Source organism: Pollicipes pollicipes, unplaced genomic scaffold, assembly GCF_011947565.3.
Source record: "Pollicipes pollicipes isolate AB1234 unplaced genomic scaffold, Ppol_2.1 Scaffold_1600;HRSCAF=1878_pilon_pilon_pilon, whole genome shotgun sequence".
Lineage (NCBI taxonomy): Eukaryota > Metazoa > Arthropoda > Thecostraca > Pollicipedomorpha > Pollicipedidae > Pollicipes > Pollicipes pollicipes.
Window position 1 is genome coordinate 24,621,645 of NW_023595962.1, and position 16,485 is coordinate 24,638,129.

The 16,485-nt window shown below is 56.6% G+C and overlaps 1 protein-coding gene across 3 annotated transcripts; it reads left to right on the plus strand.

The window, feature by feature from the left end:
• The first annotated feature begins 4,157 nt into the window (after positions 1–4,157).
• LOC119091856 (vesicle transport through interaction with t-SNAREs homolog 1A) lies at positions 4,158–15,519 on the plus strand. Of its 3 annotated transcripts, none has more exons than XM_037214768.1 (7): positions 4,158–4,182; positions 6,698–6,846; positions 7,167–7,225; positions 9,266–9,395; positions 10,091–10,199; positions 14,670–14,763; positions 15,254–15,519. In XM_037214768.1, exons 2-7 carry the CDS (start codon positions 6,729–6,731, stop codon positions 15,410–15,412), a joined length of 669 nt encoding a protein of 222 aa, XP_037070663.1. In that variant the 5' UTR covers positions 4,158–4,182; positions 6,698–6,728; the 3' UTR covers positions 15,413–15,519. The 3 variants fall into 3 exon arrangements, with proteins under 3 accessions (XP_037070663.1, XP_037070656.1, XP_037070671.1); XM_037214761.1 differs by having other exon boundaries at positions 4,166–4,249; XM_037214776.1 differs by lacking the exons at positions 4,158–4,182; positions 6,698–6,846; positions 7,167–7,225 and adding an exon at positions 8,469–8,587.
• The last annotated feature ends 966 nt before the right edge of the window (positions 15,520–16,485 follow it).

Below are 16,485 nucleotides of genomic sequence, written 5' to 3' on the forward strand. Positions count from 1 at the left end.
AACAACGGGAATTATCTTGCTGGTGTCAGAATGAAATCTATTAAATGTGGGATTTTTTCCGAAATCTAGGGGGAGGGATAAGAGGTTGGCAGGCATTTCAATCTGAGCACTGCCTCATACTCCAAGCTGAAATGCCAACGCCGAGACTAAAACATTGGTGACACTACTGGGAGGAACTCCACATATCACGCCCTGATCCCTCGACAATTGACTTGAACCGGACATCACCGTCTCCAATTGCCGGATCTGTGGTCGGAATCTGATGTGTGGTCTGTGGCAGTTGACCAAGGAGAAGCAAGCGGGGTTTCTATTCAATGAAACGAAGGCGTCGATATATTTTTGCTCTGCGTCGTATGGACTCATTGGTCCAACACAACTTGGTCCGCCTGATCCACCTGGCATCACATCTGATTTTGCTGACGACAGCTCCATTTGGCTTCGTTTCACCCGGAATCTCAGCAATTTTATCATGATCATGCACGGTCGGTTATTTTTCACGTCTTGCCGTGGTCTGGGTTTTTTCTTCGTGAGCGTATTGATATGCGTGGGATTGATTACGGCGTTGCGTTTGTAAATCTCACTGTCATTTGTGTCGCAATATCCCCAGCGTCATTAAGTCGCCGCCCGCATGGACAGCGGAGTGCTCTGTGATCCCTCGACAATTATGTGTACATGACATGTGGTCTTCGTGCTGCTACTAAGTTTTGCGCTGATTGCCTTGTGGCACGAACCTCTGTACATTACGTCAAATAGGTGTCACAATAGGTGTTCCTTCTCCGTTATTGGTTGTACCATGAAGGGTATTGAAACGACGAAGTCGTTCAGTAACATGTGGTCCAGCGTGGTGATATGTTTGTAATCGGCCTGTGTTGATATTGCCGTGTCTTCAATATTGTGCTTTGCCCCAGGGTGCGATATTGCGTATGACTAGTCACACTCAGGTCAGTGCAAAGTTAATAGGCCAGCATGAAAGAGATGCATCGTCAATTACCAATGTCTTTTTCAGTGCGTCTCGTCAACCTGGTGAGGAGTCCGTGCTGCGAGCGTTTGTAAGGGTATTGGTTAGATATTAGATAGTATTATACCATCGGCATTTGCTTGGGCAGCTGGGATAGACGTTGCTTTGCGGAAATGCCTAAACTTCGATCGAGTTATTCATCGCACAAGAGGATGAACGCCCTCAAATGCTACGTGTGTAACGTTAAGAAGAGACGATATGTGGCTGGCTATCTCATTGAAAAAGCTGCCCATGACATGATATGTGCATCAATTTCTCCATGCCCAACGTTTCCCCAACAGAGCACATCTTTTCAAGGGGTTGATGAAAGTGGCACAGTTGCCACTGGTGAAAATACACCAGTAACATCGCCAAGTGCCATCTATGCAACGGTTGATTCGTCTGTCATTGAAGTAGACGTCTCATGTACCGGTTCTGGTAACACAGGTGATGTTCTTTCACAACCTCCTGTGCCAGCCGCGCGTCAGGCAGGGGACGGCATTCATTCGTCGGTTGTGAGAGGAGAATGAACAGAAATTGCTAGCCATTTCACTGATTTCAGCCCCACGATACTTGATACACCAAGCGCTAACGTACCAGACAACAGTATTGATGACATCGCAGCTGGCAGGGCATGGCAAAGACGCTTTCCTCTCAGGGCATGGCAAAGACGCTTTCCCCCAAGATGTTATGCAAGAATTTATGAAGGCTGTTGAGACATTGAATACTCTGGCGCAGATAACCCTACCACTTTTGCAATCGGAAATGGAAAGCATATGTTCTTCTGCCGTATGATATTTCTACCTTACCTTTATTTGCTTGCATACAATGCTTACATACTTCATGCGTGCGTACTTTTGTCTTAAACCCACGAAGTGAGGTGTGGTGGCGCCACCTGTACCCATCACAACCTTCGCGATATAAAAGGGCGGCAACGGTGCTTGGCCGCCGCAGGACCTGGCGCAGCGTAGAACGTGGACAGGAGAAAGCTAATACACGAAGGTGAGGCACTGAAGTCAATTTTGAAGTCGCTTTCTTATGTCGCAACACCCAACATGATTGGTTACCATGACACCCCCTGGGACATACATGGACATGGACATACCATGACGCCGATTCTTGCGCGCATGGAAAGATGGCCCGGATTCAACCCGCACCGCCTACGCGCAGGAGGGCGAGGCAATGCCGGCGTAACAGAAGTGCTCGAATTTTGCAGGCTTTGCTACACAGCTCAAACCTCTGTGGCTGCGGCGGATGAGGGTACTGAGCATATGCAATGTATGTTTGATGGCCGAAGAGTGCGTAAAGAGAGACTTACGTCTCATTTGAGAATGAAACTATCCATATAAGGCGGCTGTATATGGCCTCTTTATACCACAATGCATCCACCGTAATCGGAAAGCAATGGATTGTATCAAAACCTTTGAAAATTAAAGTAGTTACGATCTCGCACCGGCGACGATGTCCGCAGCACAATACATCGTCAGGCTATGGCGCTGATTGGTCGTGGGTAGACGAGTCAGCTGACCGCTCGACCAATCAGTTCAGCATGGGACAAAATTCCCTGCTGCGTTAGTAAGGAAAAGGTTAAGTTAGGCAGGTTGTGAGATGCGTTTGCGAGGAACATTGTTCGACTAGATAAGACTGAAAAGACCTAGCTCATCGGAAAAGCGATTATGCAGATATAGAGTGTTGATACTTTGGCACCATGCCTTTATCGAAACAACAGCAGACATGCCATTGTCTCCGAGTTATCATATAGCTCTTGTTTCGATAATTTTCCGAGGGAGAAAGCTATTACTTATGTCTTATTTAAGTTGGCCAAGGTGGGATCCCGGAAAATTGTCGGCTTGATTACGTTTGTGACGTCATTGGGTGTTCATATTCAGTTAAACAGCAAGGAATATGTATCAATCAGCAGAGATTGTGTATTATGTTCAGCAGAGTATGTGTTACATTTGGCATTTTATGCCTTACATTCAGCAGAACATGTATTACATTCAGCAGCATTTTATATACATGGTGTCGTAGTTGTTCATGCATATCACTTTAGTGTAATTTATATAAAAGATCATCTTTCAGACAGCTAGAAACTTTCAGAATTGTGAGCTGATTTGCAATTCTTGTGGTTTTGAATATGCCTAGTCAGTCCTTCTGTGCTTGGCATCTGCTGTCACTCCTACCACACAATGGTCCCAAAATGTCAGCTGTGGACTTAATGTAAATTTGCTAGGAACATGTTTTGTTCTCTCTGCAAGCCGTGATCATGAAATTTCTGTTCTCCCTCCCCAAGAGCTGAAAGCAAATTTCAGACACTGTTCCAATGGCATCCCTTTTCAGGCGGGATTTAGAACTTATGGCGGACAATTGAGCGTGAAAATAATCCATCAAAACTAATACCCTAGTCGCGAATCTTGTTCTATACACGCTCAGTGCAGAGCAATGGGAGTTTATTGGCTGGGCAGGCTTTCAGGCACGATCCCACACACGTTGCCTGGCGCGTCGCAATCAACTCGTGAGCTGGCTATATTTTCAAACGGGGCAGGGGAACATGTTGAAACACTGCCGTAATTCGTTACCCTACAATACCACAGTGATCGTTTGATGTCTATCACGTATAGAACCAACTTTTCGCACGGAATTCTGCACTTTTGCACTTTCTTGCCTCCAACGCTGTCAATACGCGTACGTTTGACACGTGCAACCATCTGAAAGATTTTTGGACGGTGTATAAGCCCGGTGCATAACCGCCCTCCGTTTTGGAGGGTGTATAAGCCCGGTGCGTAACCGCCCTACGTTTTGTGGGGTGTATACGCACTGCCTTACGGCATACATCGTTAGGTGATCCATACATTTCATACCGGTTTTCTTTCGCCACTTTGTTAGTTTGCTTATGATAATGTGTTTTTCTCACAAGGGGGCTTTTAACGTTTTTTGGGGGGGCAGTGGGCTGAGAGAAGATACTCGATCATCCCCAGCTGGGTAGGGAGGGGCCTGGCGGGGGGCTGGGCAGCATTTTAATGTTGGGCATTATTTTCATTTCTTTTAGCAGGACGTCATTTCAACGGACAAACTGTGCGCATGTTTGTCAAAACTGCCGCAGCTCCCATCGCTGCGCCCGGAGCGCTACGCTTCAGCATAGGAAGCTATGCACTCTAACCCAGTGCAGGGGTGCGGAGGACCGCGTGATTGTGCACGACCGTCCATTGGTCTTCTAATGAAGTGCCGTCATTCCATCAGCGCCTAGCTGGTGTGAGTGTGAATTCGAAGCTCTCTGAGCAAATTAAAGTTTGCTTTAATTTCATAGCTGTCATTGTAACACAAAAAGGTGCTTACCGACTTGACTTGTCAGAGAAACGCGAAGACGTGTTAGATTACCTTGCATTGTATATGATTCATCGTATTTAAGGTGGAACATATTGTAAATAATCATAAAATAGGTAGATGCATGCTCCTACCCTCAAATTTTAGCAACCGCGATTGCGAGTTCCTGGGCGCCGTACACACCACCACCTGGGCTCCCCAGCGCCGCTTCTGCATTATTGTTGCATGGTTACAATATTTCCACTTATCAAGAACCATAAAAAATTATGGGGTCAAGGTAACAATGATAGTGCAATGAAATGTTTCTCATGGTTTGTAGGTATGTTTATTGAACAGACAGGCCGGAATAGTCCAGAACGTAGCTTAAACTAGCATAACCTAACCTAACCTAACCTAACCTAATTTCCCCACCCTATCCCCTTCAACCCAGTGTCCCACTAGCACCCATGTTCCATGCCATATATATATATATATATATATATATATATATATATATATATATATATATATATGTACTATATTGAGAAGTTTTGTTTAGCCCTCATATTTTCATTTTGCTTTTCATTCCCCACCCAAAGACGTCATATTTGCCCACCATGTCAACCAATCTACAAACGGTATGGAAGACTGCTTGGATGCTCGAGAAACATAGGCACCTGGTTCTTCACGCCCAGTAATGTTGTGATCATGCATAGGCGCAGGGGTCATGCGAGGGGGGCATGATTGCTTTGTGTTTATGTTTCTGGGATGTTTGTTATCATAGTTATTTAAGTTCCAAGGTAAGAGTTTAGATGACCTGTCTCACGATTAATCACAATATGTTAATATGTTCTGCCTTTAAAATGACGATTGATGTACAATGTTCTTTTTTAACCTGAGGTGGCAGTGTATACCATGACCTACCTTTGTGTGGTGTGGCTGTTAAGGTAGCCAGTGGGGTTGCTTCCATTAACATTCAAGAGTGGGAGATTCTAGACAGGTAAATTGATCAAACTAGAGGACCATTCACAAAAAATTGATTGTCCACAAAATGACTATCACCCTTGAAAAGTTGTAGTTTAGCTAATCCCATCTCCATACAGCTGCAGGAAGCACCTGTGTCTGCAAGGTGTACCTGCAATGTTGCACTTGCCTTCATGTTGGGTTTTGATAATCTAAGCCAGGTTTTGCTGATTCACTTAGATGGCAGTAAATGCCAGACCCCAGTACTAACTGATGTGGTGTTGTATGTGACTATGGGACCCTGGTGCATTGATGCATTATCTACAGACTAGGGATATCAGTTCAGTTGCTCAAAAATAAGTTGTGTTACTGCCCTGTTTTTCTGGTTTTTATTTGTTTAACTGGGTTGCTTACTGAGTTGTTTTTTGTTGATGCTGACAAAACTGGCAAAACCCCAGAAAAGTGAGATCTGTATGTCTAGCTGGGTTTAGCAAAATGCTAGTAATTAGTAGCATGCTAGCAATTAGTAGAATTACTGATATAATGGCAGTGTCATCACTCTGAGGCATGAGACCTAAAGCCATGCCTTGCATTATGTATCAGTGCCTCAATTCCACAACTTAGAATAAGGCATAAATGCTAATGCTAATAGGCATAAATTAATTCAGCTGATTCTTAATTCTGATTCTGCATTTTGCAGATCTTTTTATCTCATTTTAAGTGTCCAGTCTATTGCCTGATCTTAGGTAACAACATAGCTATGTTTTGATTTGCTAATAATGCATGGATGCTTGTTTCACATTTGTTTGCCCAGTTAACACCAGTCCTGTATGCTGTGAAGATATCTGATTAACATACTTTTATTTCTGTATTTTGTCACTGTAGCACATTATTGCTCAGATGTACCACACTGATTTTTGACTACATCAGTACTAAAAGCTTCCTTCCAGCACCTCATGTTGTATTGGTTTCTGCCTGCTTCTGTCATGGCCTCATTGTCTCAGTTTGCTTTGACCAGTTAAGACAGCCAGCTGGCTTGCACTGTTCTAGCTAACTGCTACCAGGCCAGAGTCATGGTCTCTGCATCAGCCATAGCCATACCTGGGAATATAAAGAGGAAGGAGGGGAAGCCATTTGCTTAATGTGAACATTAAAATGTAGAACCAATATAAGCATGTCATTTATACCATGTTGGACCTGTTAGTTAGGGACCCACCCACTCCCCTGCCCTCCTCAATATGTGACAGTTACTGCAAACAATGAATGCAGCCTCAGCCAAGTCCTCAGGGTCCTCAGCCAAGTCCTCCGAACGATGCGGCTACGCCGCGCCGTTCGGAAACCATTCTCGAAAAACCTTCGGGGGTCCATTTGCCCCCCCACCGGAGTGCGTGTTAGAGCACAGTGAATGAAAGCCATTGCAATCTGCTTTTTCAGGTAGTACTGAACTGCATTGTTCAAGACAATCATGGCAAAGGAAGATAAGATATCATCAATTTTCACAGAACATGAGCATTTGTATAGTGTTTTATCAGCTGAAATCACAGACAAGATCAACATCATACAGGGACATTCCATCACAGGAGGTTTGTGGTCAATTTCCCATCTAAGTAATAGATCTCAAGATGGATACAACAGAGCTGACATGGCATAGCCATTGCTGCCGAAATACTTGTATTAAGTGATTTATTGTAGGCACCGCACTAAATAAATGCTCCTTGCTCACAGCTGCTGTGCCATTGACAATGTGCATTGTGCTCACTTGCTTGATGATATCTTTTTGAACCACTGTTGGTTTTAACCATTGTACACAACATTATTCCTCGGTGTATTTGAACACGTCCTGAAGGGTGGGACGTTACGGCTGTGGCCGTGCGCCCGGCGCTGACCGTGAGCTCCCCGGCAGACGCGGTCGCAGGCCCGTGTGCCGAGGCCGAACGGCTGATGGCGGAGGCGCACGAACTGGTGAGTGACGTCACTGGGGCCGGCCGACGGCCCACGGAAGGCTCGATGGTTTGGGTGGTTTGTAAGCAAACCACGGATGGTTTGCTGTGTGAGACATCTGTAGGCTCGCTCTCCGCTGGGTCGCCTACACGGAGCGGCTATTTTCGACGTCTGCTTCGCCGCTGCGTGCTGTTATCACGATGTGGCGTGCCACGGCAACGGCGACGGGGCCTGCACCACGTGTCCCGCGCAGCGAGCGGACGGCAGCCATTTGTCGGCCGTCCGCGACGCTCCAGTGGTTGGATAGCGTTGCAGACTTCCGGCCAGTTGCAGGAGTGGGCTTGCTTTAAGTGGCAGCTGCGTGTAATACGCCCACCCATCTGGGCCGCTTTCCTATCACCAAACGCCGCCCACAAGTTGCAGTCTATGACGTCAGGGTAAGTGCGTCACAACAGCTCCTACAACGTGGACGATGTTCGCTTGCGTATGACGTGGGCACTTGCGACGTTATAGGCAGAAACTCAGGTAGATACTTTGTCAATGGGAAATGCGACCAAGGCGCTTCGCACGAGCAGCAGCCTGTTAACTCTTGGCAAGTTATACGGCGCCTCATTCAAACTGGGCTGCTGGCAGACGGTAAACAACCAGTTACAAAATAAGCCGCGTGGAACTCGCACCTACCTGTCACCATCCGCGAAAAGCTTCTGTCCGCGAAAATCACGACCAGAATGGTTCGTTTTCCCGGCTATTTCAAAGCGCCTAAATCGTTCTTAGCCAGTGGGCGGCGGGCGGGGAGGGAGGGGGGAGGGGACGGCGACAGGCTCCTTCCGTGTGGCGAGCAGAAGCCAGCCGTAAAACGGAGACGGGCCAGTGGTCGGCCGGTCTGACCCTACGCCCCCTGCCGGCGGGGGTCACGTGATCAGACGGGTCAGTGGCCGACCAGTCTAACCCCGCGCCACCCCGGGCGCCCCCTGCCGGCGGGGTCACGTGATCAGACGGGTCGGTGGCCAGTTTCAGCCCGCGCCACCCCGGGCGCCCCCTGCCGGCGGGGTCACGTGATCAGACGGGTCGGCGGCCAGTTTCACCCCGCGCCACCGCGGGCGCCCCCTGCCGGCGGGGTCACGTGATCAGACGGGTCGGTGGCCAGTTTCACCCCGCGCCACCCCGGGCGCCCCCTGCCGGCGGAGTCACGTGACCAGTGGGCCGCGGCCGGGCTCGCTGACTGGCGCTGCAAGACTCTGGGGCGCGCCGCCGTGCTGGGAGGACGCGCGCTGGCGGCGGCGCCGGTCAAGGTCTGTGCTGCCCAGCGGTGATGTAGCCGCTGATCCGCGGCACTCCGGAGGAATTCGGATAGCTTGCGGATTTAAGTTGGGACAAACTCGGGTACGTCTTGGTTCGCCCGGCCATTCCAGGTCATTGGGTGACCTTTGAGCGGTTTGACTGCCCAGGTGGCAATGAATCTGAGCACTAATATTCCATCATCCACTGCGCTTTAAAAAATAGTTTTATCTTCCATTTGTACGTGTACATCGATCCGGCTGTTATGGGTATTAATTCTCATCGCCCCCGGCGAAGCAGCGCAGCGCCTTCAAAGCATATTAACGGGGTCATTAGTCGTCGATAGGGTTGTACCGTCCCGCGTGCTCAGCCAAAGGCGTGACACCTGGGCCGCGTTCCCCATCGGCAAAATACCTGCCTGTGTTGCTGACTATGACTTCGCAAGTGCCTATGTCATAGGCAAGGCGACTATCCTCCAAGCCGTAGGAACTGTCGTGACGCGCGTACCTATGTCATAGGCTGCAAGTTGTGGGCGGCGTTTGGCAGTGGGAACCGCGGTCCTTTCCATAACCCACTGACCGGATCTGTGTCGTGTTCGGCTGAGGCAGATGGCGCTAGAAACGCTATTTAAGTCTAAGTTTAAGCGCTGTTCAAGTTGTGTTCAAGTTGTCCATGCCCCCATGCCCCCCCCCCCCCCCCCCCCCTGGTATCCAGCTGTAGGCTTGACACCGACAGGCGCCCTCTAGCCGTGTCTGTGTCGGGCTCAGCTACGCATGCGCGCAGATGGAGCAGATGGAGCTGGAGGCGCGTGAGCAGCCAGACGAGCTGCGCCAGGCGCTGGCCAACCGCGTGCGCAGCTACAGCGCCGAGCTGCGCCGGCTCAACAAGGAGTACCAGAACATCAAGCACAGAGGTGAGCCAGAGGTCAGAACCTAACCTAACCTAACTGGGCGCGGCGCCAGGCCCGGGGCTACGTCGGGCTAGGAGCCGTCTGGGTGGTACAGCCCGCGGGGCGTGGCGTTTGGTAGTGTAGCCCACGTCCACGTCATGTTGCGTGACGTCACGGCATGCCAGAGTGTTTTGTGCCGAATGATTGGTGATGATTGTTAGGGATGCGTGTCTTGGGAGACATGACTGCTCCTGCGTTTCTCTCCACGTTAGTCTTTCTCTTTATCTTGACTCCGTTATTCCCACTCACCGATTTCGTGCCCACCGTTTCGCCAAGTAAGTATTCGAGTTAACGTGCGCATTCATGTGCATAAGCGTGCATTTCCTTCTCTTTGAACGGTGAGCTGCACAACTCCTGTCCCTCACTGATGAAGTGCCGGTCCGGTTTGGTCGGTGGGCAGTGGGCCGTGGGCTGCGGGCTGCTCTATCTGCCTGCACCCCATACAAACACCTCACGGCGGTATCTCGAGCGAGAGGTAACAGCGGCGTCCGATGTGGCGTCGCGTGTCCGGCGGCGACTGGTCGGAGGTCGTGACCAGTGCGTTCTGCCGCGGGCGTGCTGTGGACGCGGGATCCCCGGCTGTCACCAGTGGCCTCTGCCTGAGCGCCGGCCGACGGTCCGGGCTCGCCGGCCGGTGACACCCCCTCCGTCTGTCGCAGTGTGCCGGGCCGAGGTGCTGGAGGGCGGTGCACGCTCAGCCACCGCCGCCGAGCGTCTGATGGACGACACAGAGCTGATGGAGCGCACCGGCGGCCGACTGGACGAGGGGTCAGTGGTGCTGCGTCTGGTGCTGCCTCTGGTGCTGCCTCTGGTGCTGCCTCTGGTGCTGCCCCAGGTGCTGCCTCTGGTGCTGCCCTTGGTGCTGTCTGGTGCCGTCTCTGGTGCCGTCTCTGGTGCTGCCTCTGATGCTGCCTCTGGTGCTGTCTCTGGTATCACCCTCGGGTGTTGTCTCTGGTGCTGTCTCTGGTGCTGTCTCTGGTGCTGCCTCTGGTGCCGTCTCTGGTGCCGCCTCTGGTGCCGCCTCTGGTGCCGCCTCTGGTGCCACCTGTGGTGCCATCTCTGGTGCTGCATCTGGTGCTGCATCTGGTGCTGTCTCTGGTGCTGTCACTGGTGCTGTCTCCGGTGTCGCCTCCGGTGCCACCCTCTGGTGCCGCCTCTGGTGCCGTCTCTGGTGCCGCCTCTGATGCCGTCTCTGGTGCCGTCTTTGGTGCTGCATCTGGTGCTGTCTCTGGTGCCGTCTCTGGTGCCGTCTCTGGTGCCGGCTCTGGTGCCGGCTCTGATGCCGGCTCTGATGCCGTCTCTGGTGCCGTCTTTGGTACTGCATCTGGTGCTGTCCCTGGTGCTGTCCCTGGTGCTGTCTCCGGTGCCGCCCCTGGTGCCACCCTCTGGCGCCACCCTCTGGCGCCACCCTCTGGTGCCGTCTCTGGTGCCGTCTCTGGTGCCGCCTCTGGTGCCGTCTTTGGTGCTGCATCTGGTGCTGTCTCTGGTGCCGCCTCTGGTGTCGTCTCTGGTGCCGTCTCTGGTGCTGTCCCTGGTGCTGTTTCTGGTGCCGTCTCTGGTGCTGCCTCTGATGCTGCCTCTGGTGCTGTCTCTGGTATCACCCTCGGGTGTTGTCTGTGGTGCTGTCTCAGGTGCTGTCTCAGGTGCTGTCTCTGGTGCTGCCTCTGGTGCCGTCTCTGGTGCCGTCTCTGGTGCCGTCTTTGGTGCCGCCTCTGGTGCCACCTCTGGTGCCATCTCTGGTGCCATCTCTGGTGCTGTCTCTGGTGCTGTCTCTGGTGCTGTCTCCGGTGTCGCCTCCGGTGCCACCCTCTGGTGCCGCCTCTGGTGCCGTCTCTGGTGCCGCCTCTGATGCCGTCTCTGGTGCCGTCTTTGGTGCTGCATCTGGTGCTGTCTCTGGTGCCGCCTGTGGTGCCGTCTCTGGTGCCATCTCTGGTGCCGGCTCTGGTGCCGGCTCTGGTGCCGGCTCTGGTGCCGTCTCTGGTGCCGTCTTTGGTGCCGTCTTTGGTGTTGCATCTGGTGCTGTCCCTGGTGTTGTCCCTGGTGCTGTCTCCGGTGCTGTCTCCGGTGCCACCCTCTGGCGCCACCCTCTGGCGTCACCCTCTGGCGTCACCCTCTGGCGCCACCCTCTGGTGCCGTCTCTGGTGCCGCCTCTGATGCCGTCTCTGGTGCCGTCTTTGGTGCTGCATCTGGTGCTGTCTCTGGTGCCGCCTCTGGTGTCGTCTCTGGTGCCGTCTCTGGTGCTGTCCCTGGTGCTGTCTCTGGTGCTGCCTCTGGTGCTGCCTCTGGTGCTGCCTCTGGTGCTGCCTCTGGTGCCACCCTCTGGTGGCGCCTCTGGTACCGGCTCTGGTGTTGCCTCTGGTACCAGCTCTGGTGTTGCCTCTGGTGCCGCCTCTGGTGTTGCCTCTGGTGCCGCCTCTGGTGTTGCCTCTGGTACCGGCTCTGGTGTTGCCTCTGGTGCCGCCTCTGGTACCCGCCTCTGGTACCGGCCCCGTGTTGCCTCTGGTGCCGCCTCTGGTGTTGCCTCTGGTGTGCCTCTGGTACCGGCTCTGGTGTTGCCTCTGGTGCCGCCTCTGGTGTCAGCTCTGGTGTTGCCTCTGGTGCCGCCTCTGGTGTTGCCTCTGGTACCAGCCCTGGTGTTGCCTCTAGTGCCGCCTCTGGTGTTGCCTCTGGTGTTGCCTCTGGTGTTGCCTCTGGTGCCAGCTCTGGTGTTGCCTCTGGTGCCGCCTCTGGTGCCGGCTCTGGTGTTGCCTCTGGTGCCGCCTCTGGTACCGGCCCTGGTGTTGCCTCTGGTGCCGCCTCTGGTGTTGCCTCTGGTGTTGCCTCTGGTGCCGCCTCTGGTGTTGCCTCTGGTGTTGCCTCTGGTGTTGCCTCTGGTGTTGCGTCTGGTGTTGCCTCTGGTGCCGCCTCTGGTGTTGCCTCTGGTACCGGCTTTGGTGTTGCCTCTGGTACCGGCCCCGGTGTTGCCTCTGGTGCTGCCTCTGGTGTTGCCTCTGGTGTTGCCTCTGGTACCAGCTCTGGTGTTGCCTCTGGTGCCGCCTCTGGTGCCGGCTCTGGTGTTGCCTCTGGTGCCGCCTCTGGTGTTGCCTCTGGTACCGGCCCTGGTGTTGCCTCTGGTGCCGCCTCTGGTGTTGCCTCTGGTGTTGCCTGTGGTACCGGCTCTGGTGTTGCCTCTGGTGCCGCCTCTGGTGTTGCCTCTGGTACCGGCTCTGGTGTTGCCTCTGGTGCCGCCTCTGGTACCGGGCCCTGGTGTTGCCTCTGGTGCCGCCTCTGGTGTTGCCTCTGGTGCCTGCCTCTGGTGCCGCCTCTGGTATTGCCCCGGGGTTGCCTCTGGTGTTGCCTCTGGTACCGGCTCTGGTGTTGCCTCTGGTGCTGCCTCTGGTGCCGCCTCTGGTGTTGCCTCTGGTGCTGCCTCTGGTGCCGTCTCTGGTGCCGCCTCTGGTGCCGCCTCTGGTGCCACCTCTGGTGCCATCTCTGGTGTTGCCTCTGGTACCGGCTCAGGTGCCGCCTCTGGTACCGGCTCTGGTGTTGCCTCTGGTGCCGGCCCTGGTGTTGCCTCTGGTGTCACCTCTGGTGCTGTCTCTGGTGCCGGCCCTGGTGTTGCCTCGATTCGCCTGAGAACTTCCAGCGGGCGTGGGCAGCAGATGGGCGACTCAGTGGGGTCACCGGGCCGGACGGCCGCCGTCGGCTAGAGACGGCTATATGCGTAAACCGGTGCGACGGCGGACGCCTGGCTCGTCTCGGCTTGCGGACCAGAAGGATGGGCGGTGGGCGGTCACTGACCATTTTTGGTCAGTGCTTGGAGAGACGCTCAGATTTAGACGTTCCGCTTTTCCGCCAATCCACTCGTCACACTATGTACTGCTTCATGTCCAAATCGAAAATACACAACAACAAACTTCACCTTCGCCGTTTGACTATCGCCGGCACCTGACACGCCCACCGGTCCCCGGTGGCCTGACCTGACCTCGGACCAGCCGCCGGGCCGCGGCCTTGGCCGTCCGACATCGTCCCCGGCGTCGCCTCCCGACCTCTGTGGTGGGAGGTGGTCTGGCCTGGGGTGGCCCTGGCTGCCGACGCCCGCGCCGAGCAGCTGTCGTCTCCCGCCCTCTGTGGTGGGAGGTGGTCCGGCCTGAGGTGGCCCTGGCTGCCGACGCCCTCGCCTATGACGCTGTCGTCTCCCACCCTCTGTGGTGGGAGGTGGTCTAGCCTGGGTGGGCCTGGCTGCCGACGCCCTCGCCTATGACGCTGTCGTCTCCCGCCCTCTGTGGTGGGAGGTGGTCTGGCTTGAGGTGGCCCTGGCTGCCGACGCTCGCGCCGGTGGCGCTGTCGTCGTCCACAGCCGGCGCTGTGAACACACGGTGGCGTCAGCGGCGCTCCGCGCTCGTGGCCGCGCCTGCTATGCCCGTCTGTCCTTTGTGGCCGCTGGGGTGAGGTTCGGAGGAGTCTGGCCCATCTCTCGGGCAGCTGTGTCTCCTGCTGTCTGCCGGGACCGACGCGCACCTGGCTCTGCGCCCAGCTGGCACCACGCTCAGGTCGGCGTTCTGCCAACGGCTGACGTCCTGCGCCCATCTGACGCTCTGCTCAGGTCGGCGTCCTGCCAACGGCTGGCGTCCTGCGCCCAGCTGACGCTCTGCTCGGGTCTGCGTCCTGCCAACGGCTGGCGTCCTGCGCCCAGCTGACGCTCTGCTCAGGTCGGCGTCCTGCCAACGGCTGGCGTCCTGCGCCCAACTGACGCCCCGCTCAGGTCGGCGTCCTGCCAACGGCTGACGTCACGTCCGTGACGCAGCCGGTGGCCGCTTCCGGCCGCGGTGCCGCCGGCCGTGGTCCAGGTGTGACCTCATGGAGCGCCGCTGGTGACGTCATCACCCGGGCTGAGCGGTTGGCGAGCGCGGCGGAGGCTCTCCAGTGACTGCCGCAGTGGCTGCGGCTCCGGTTGTGATGGTCACTCATGGGGTATTTACGCGCACGGAGCGAATGTCGCGTGGCCAGTTCAGGTGTCCTTGTGGAGGCTGTGGTCGTGACTCCGTGGGTGTTTGGTCTGTGGTAGTGACCACTATGGGCAGTGTGCGTGCCTTTCTTCCGGCCAGGAATGACCGTGTCTGTTCCCCTGTTGTGACGTTTCAGTGTCCTTATTGATTCTCGAGAAGTGATCGTCGCAGAGACGGTGTTGGTGCTCCTCTAGTGGCGGCTTGACAGTGGCGGCGTCGGCGCTCGCCGTAACGGGCCCCGTTGCCGCAGGTATCGCATGTGTCTGGAGTCCGAGGCGATCGGCGCCGAGGTGCTGGGGGACCTGAGCAGCCAGCGCGAGACTCTCCTCCGCACCCGCTCCCGGGTAAGCGGTCTGGCGGCTGGGCCAGCTGCCTGTCGGCCATGTGGTCCGCCGTGCTCGGTTCTGTGTTTGCTTCTTCTCAATCGTTAACGTTGCTTTCACGTTCACGTTCATGTTCATGTTCATGTTCATGTTCATGTTACATTACGTTCCTTCTCAGCCCTGTTTCGGCCCCGTTTCAGGTTCGTTCCAGTCCGTTGTCGCCCCGTTTCAGCCCCGTTTCAGGGGCTGTTCTCCGTCTCTTCTCCGCCTCGTCTCCGCCTCGTCTCAGCCTCGTCTCAGCCCCGCCTCCGCCCCGCCTCCTCCTCGCCTCCTCCTCGCCTTCGCCTCGTCTCCGCCTGGTTTCCGCCTCGTCTCAGCCTCGTCTCGGCCTCGTCTCAGCCCCGTCTCCGCCCCGCCTCCGCCCCGCTTCCGCCTCATCTCCGCCACACCCCCGCCTCGCCTCCGCCCCGTCTCCGCCTCGTCTCAGCCCCGCCCTCGCCTGTGTTCACAGTTGCGCGACACGGACAGCGAGCTGGGCCGCTCCAGCCGCCTTCTGACGGGCATGATGCACCGGGCTATGCAGAACCGCGTCCTGCTCCTGCTCGTCGCCGCCGTCCTGCTGGCTGCCGTCGGGTACGCCGTCTACGCCCTGGCAGTGCGCTCGTCGTGAGGCGGCCGGCGGTGCGGCGCCCCTGGGACGGCCCTGCTGAGAAGGCGAGCCCGTGCCGCACGGCCGTCTCCGAGAGAGCGTGCCGCCACGGCCGTCTCCGAGGGAGCGTGCCGCCACGGCCGTCTCCGAGGGAGCGTGCCGCCACGGCCGTCTCCGAGGGAGCGTGCCGCCACGGCCATCTCCGAGAGAGCGTGCCGCCACGGCCATACTCCGATAGAGGTGCGCCACGTGCCGTCTCCGAGGGCCCGTGCCGCCAAGGCCATCATCCGATAAGCGTCCGCCACGGCCGTCCATCCAGAGAGCGTGCCGCACGGCCATCTCCGAGAGAGCGTGCCGCCACGGCCGTCTCCGAGAGAGCGTGCCGCCACGGCCGTCTCCGAGAGAGCGTGCCGCCACGGCCGTCTCCGAGAGCGTGCCGCCACGGCCGTCTCCGAGAGCGTGCCGCCACGGCCGTCCCCGAGGAAGCGTGCCGCCCGGCCGTCTCCGAGAGCGCGTGCCGCCACGGCCCGGTCTTCGGAGGGAGCGTTCCGCCACGGCGCCCGTTCCGAGAAGAGCGTGCCGCCACGGCCGTCCCCGAGGAAGCGCGCCGCCTTGATAAAAGGAGCCTCGGCGGCTGTGGATGCCGCCGCCGGAGACGGCGCTGGGCTGCTGCTGGTCGGCGGGCTGCAGCCGGCTCGGCACGGTGGCTACCGCACGGTGTCCGGCTGCCCGTGACTGCGTAGAAGGGCGCCTCTGGGGTGCACCTGAGCGCGCCGGAGGCTCAGGCAGGAGGGAGGGAGGGAGGCAGCGCACCGGTGGCATGGCGCCGTCCGCCGGGTGCGCTCTGGTGACGTGACGCCGTCCGCCGGGTGCGCTCTGGTGACGTGGCGCCGTCCGCCGGGTGCGCCCTGGTGGCGTGGCGCCGTCCGCCGGGCGGCAGTGCGGGTGTGGTCGGCCGCCTCGGCGCAGCGGTGGCGTGACGCCGCCCGCCGGGCGGCAGTGCGGGTGTGCTCGGCCGCCTCGGCGCACCGGAGGCTCAGGCAGGAGGGAGGGAGGGAGGCGGCGCAACGGTGGCGTGACGCCGTCCGCCGGGC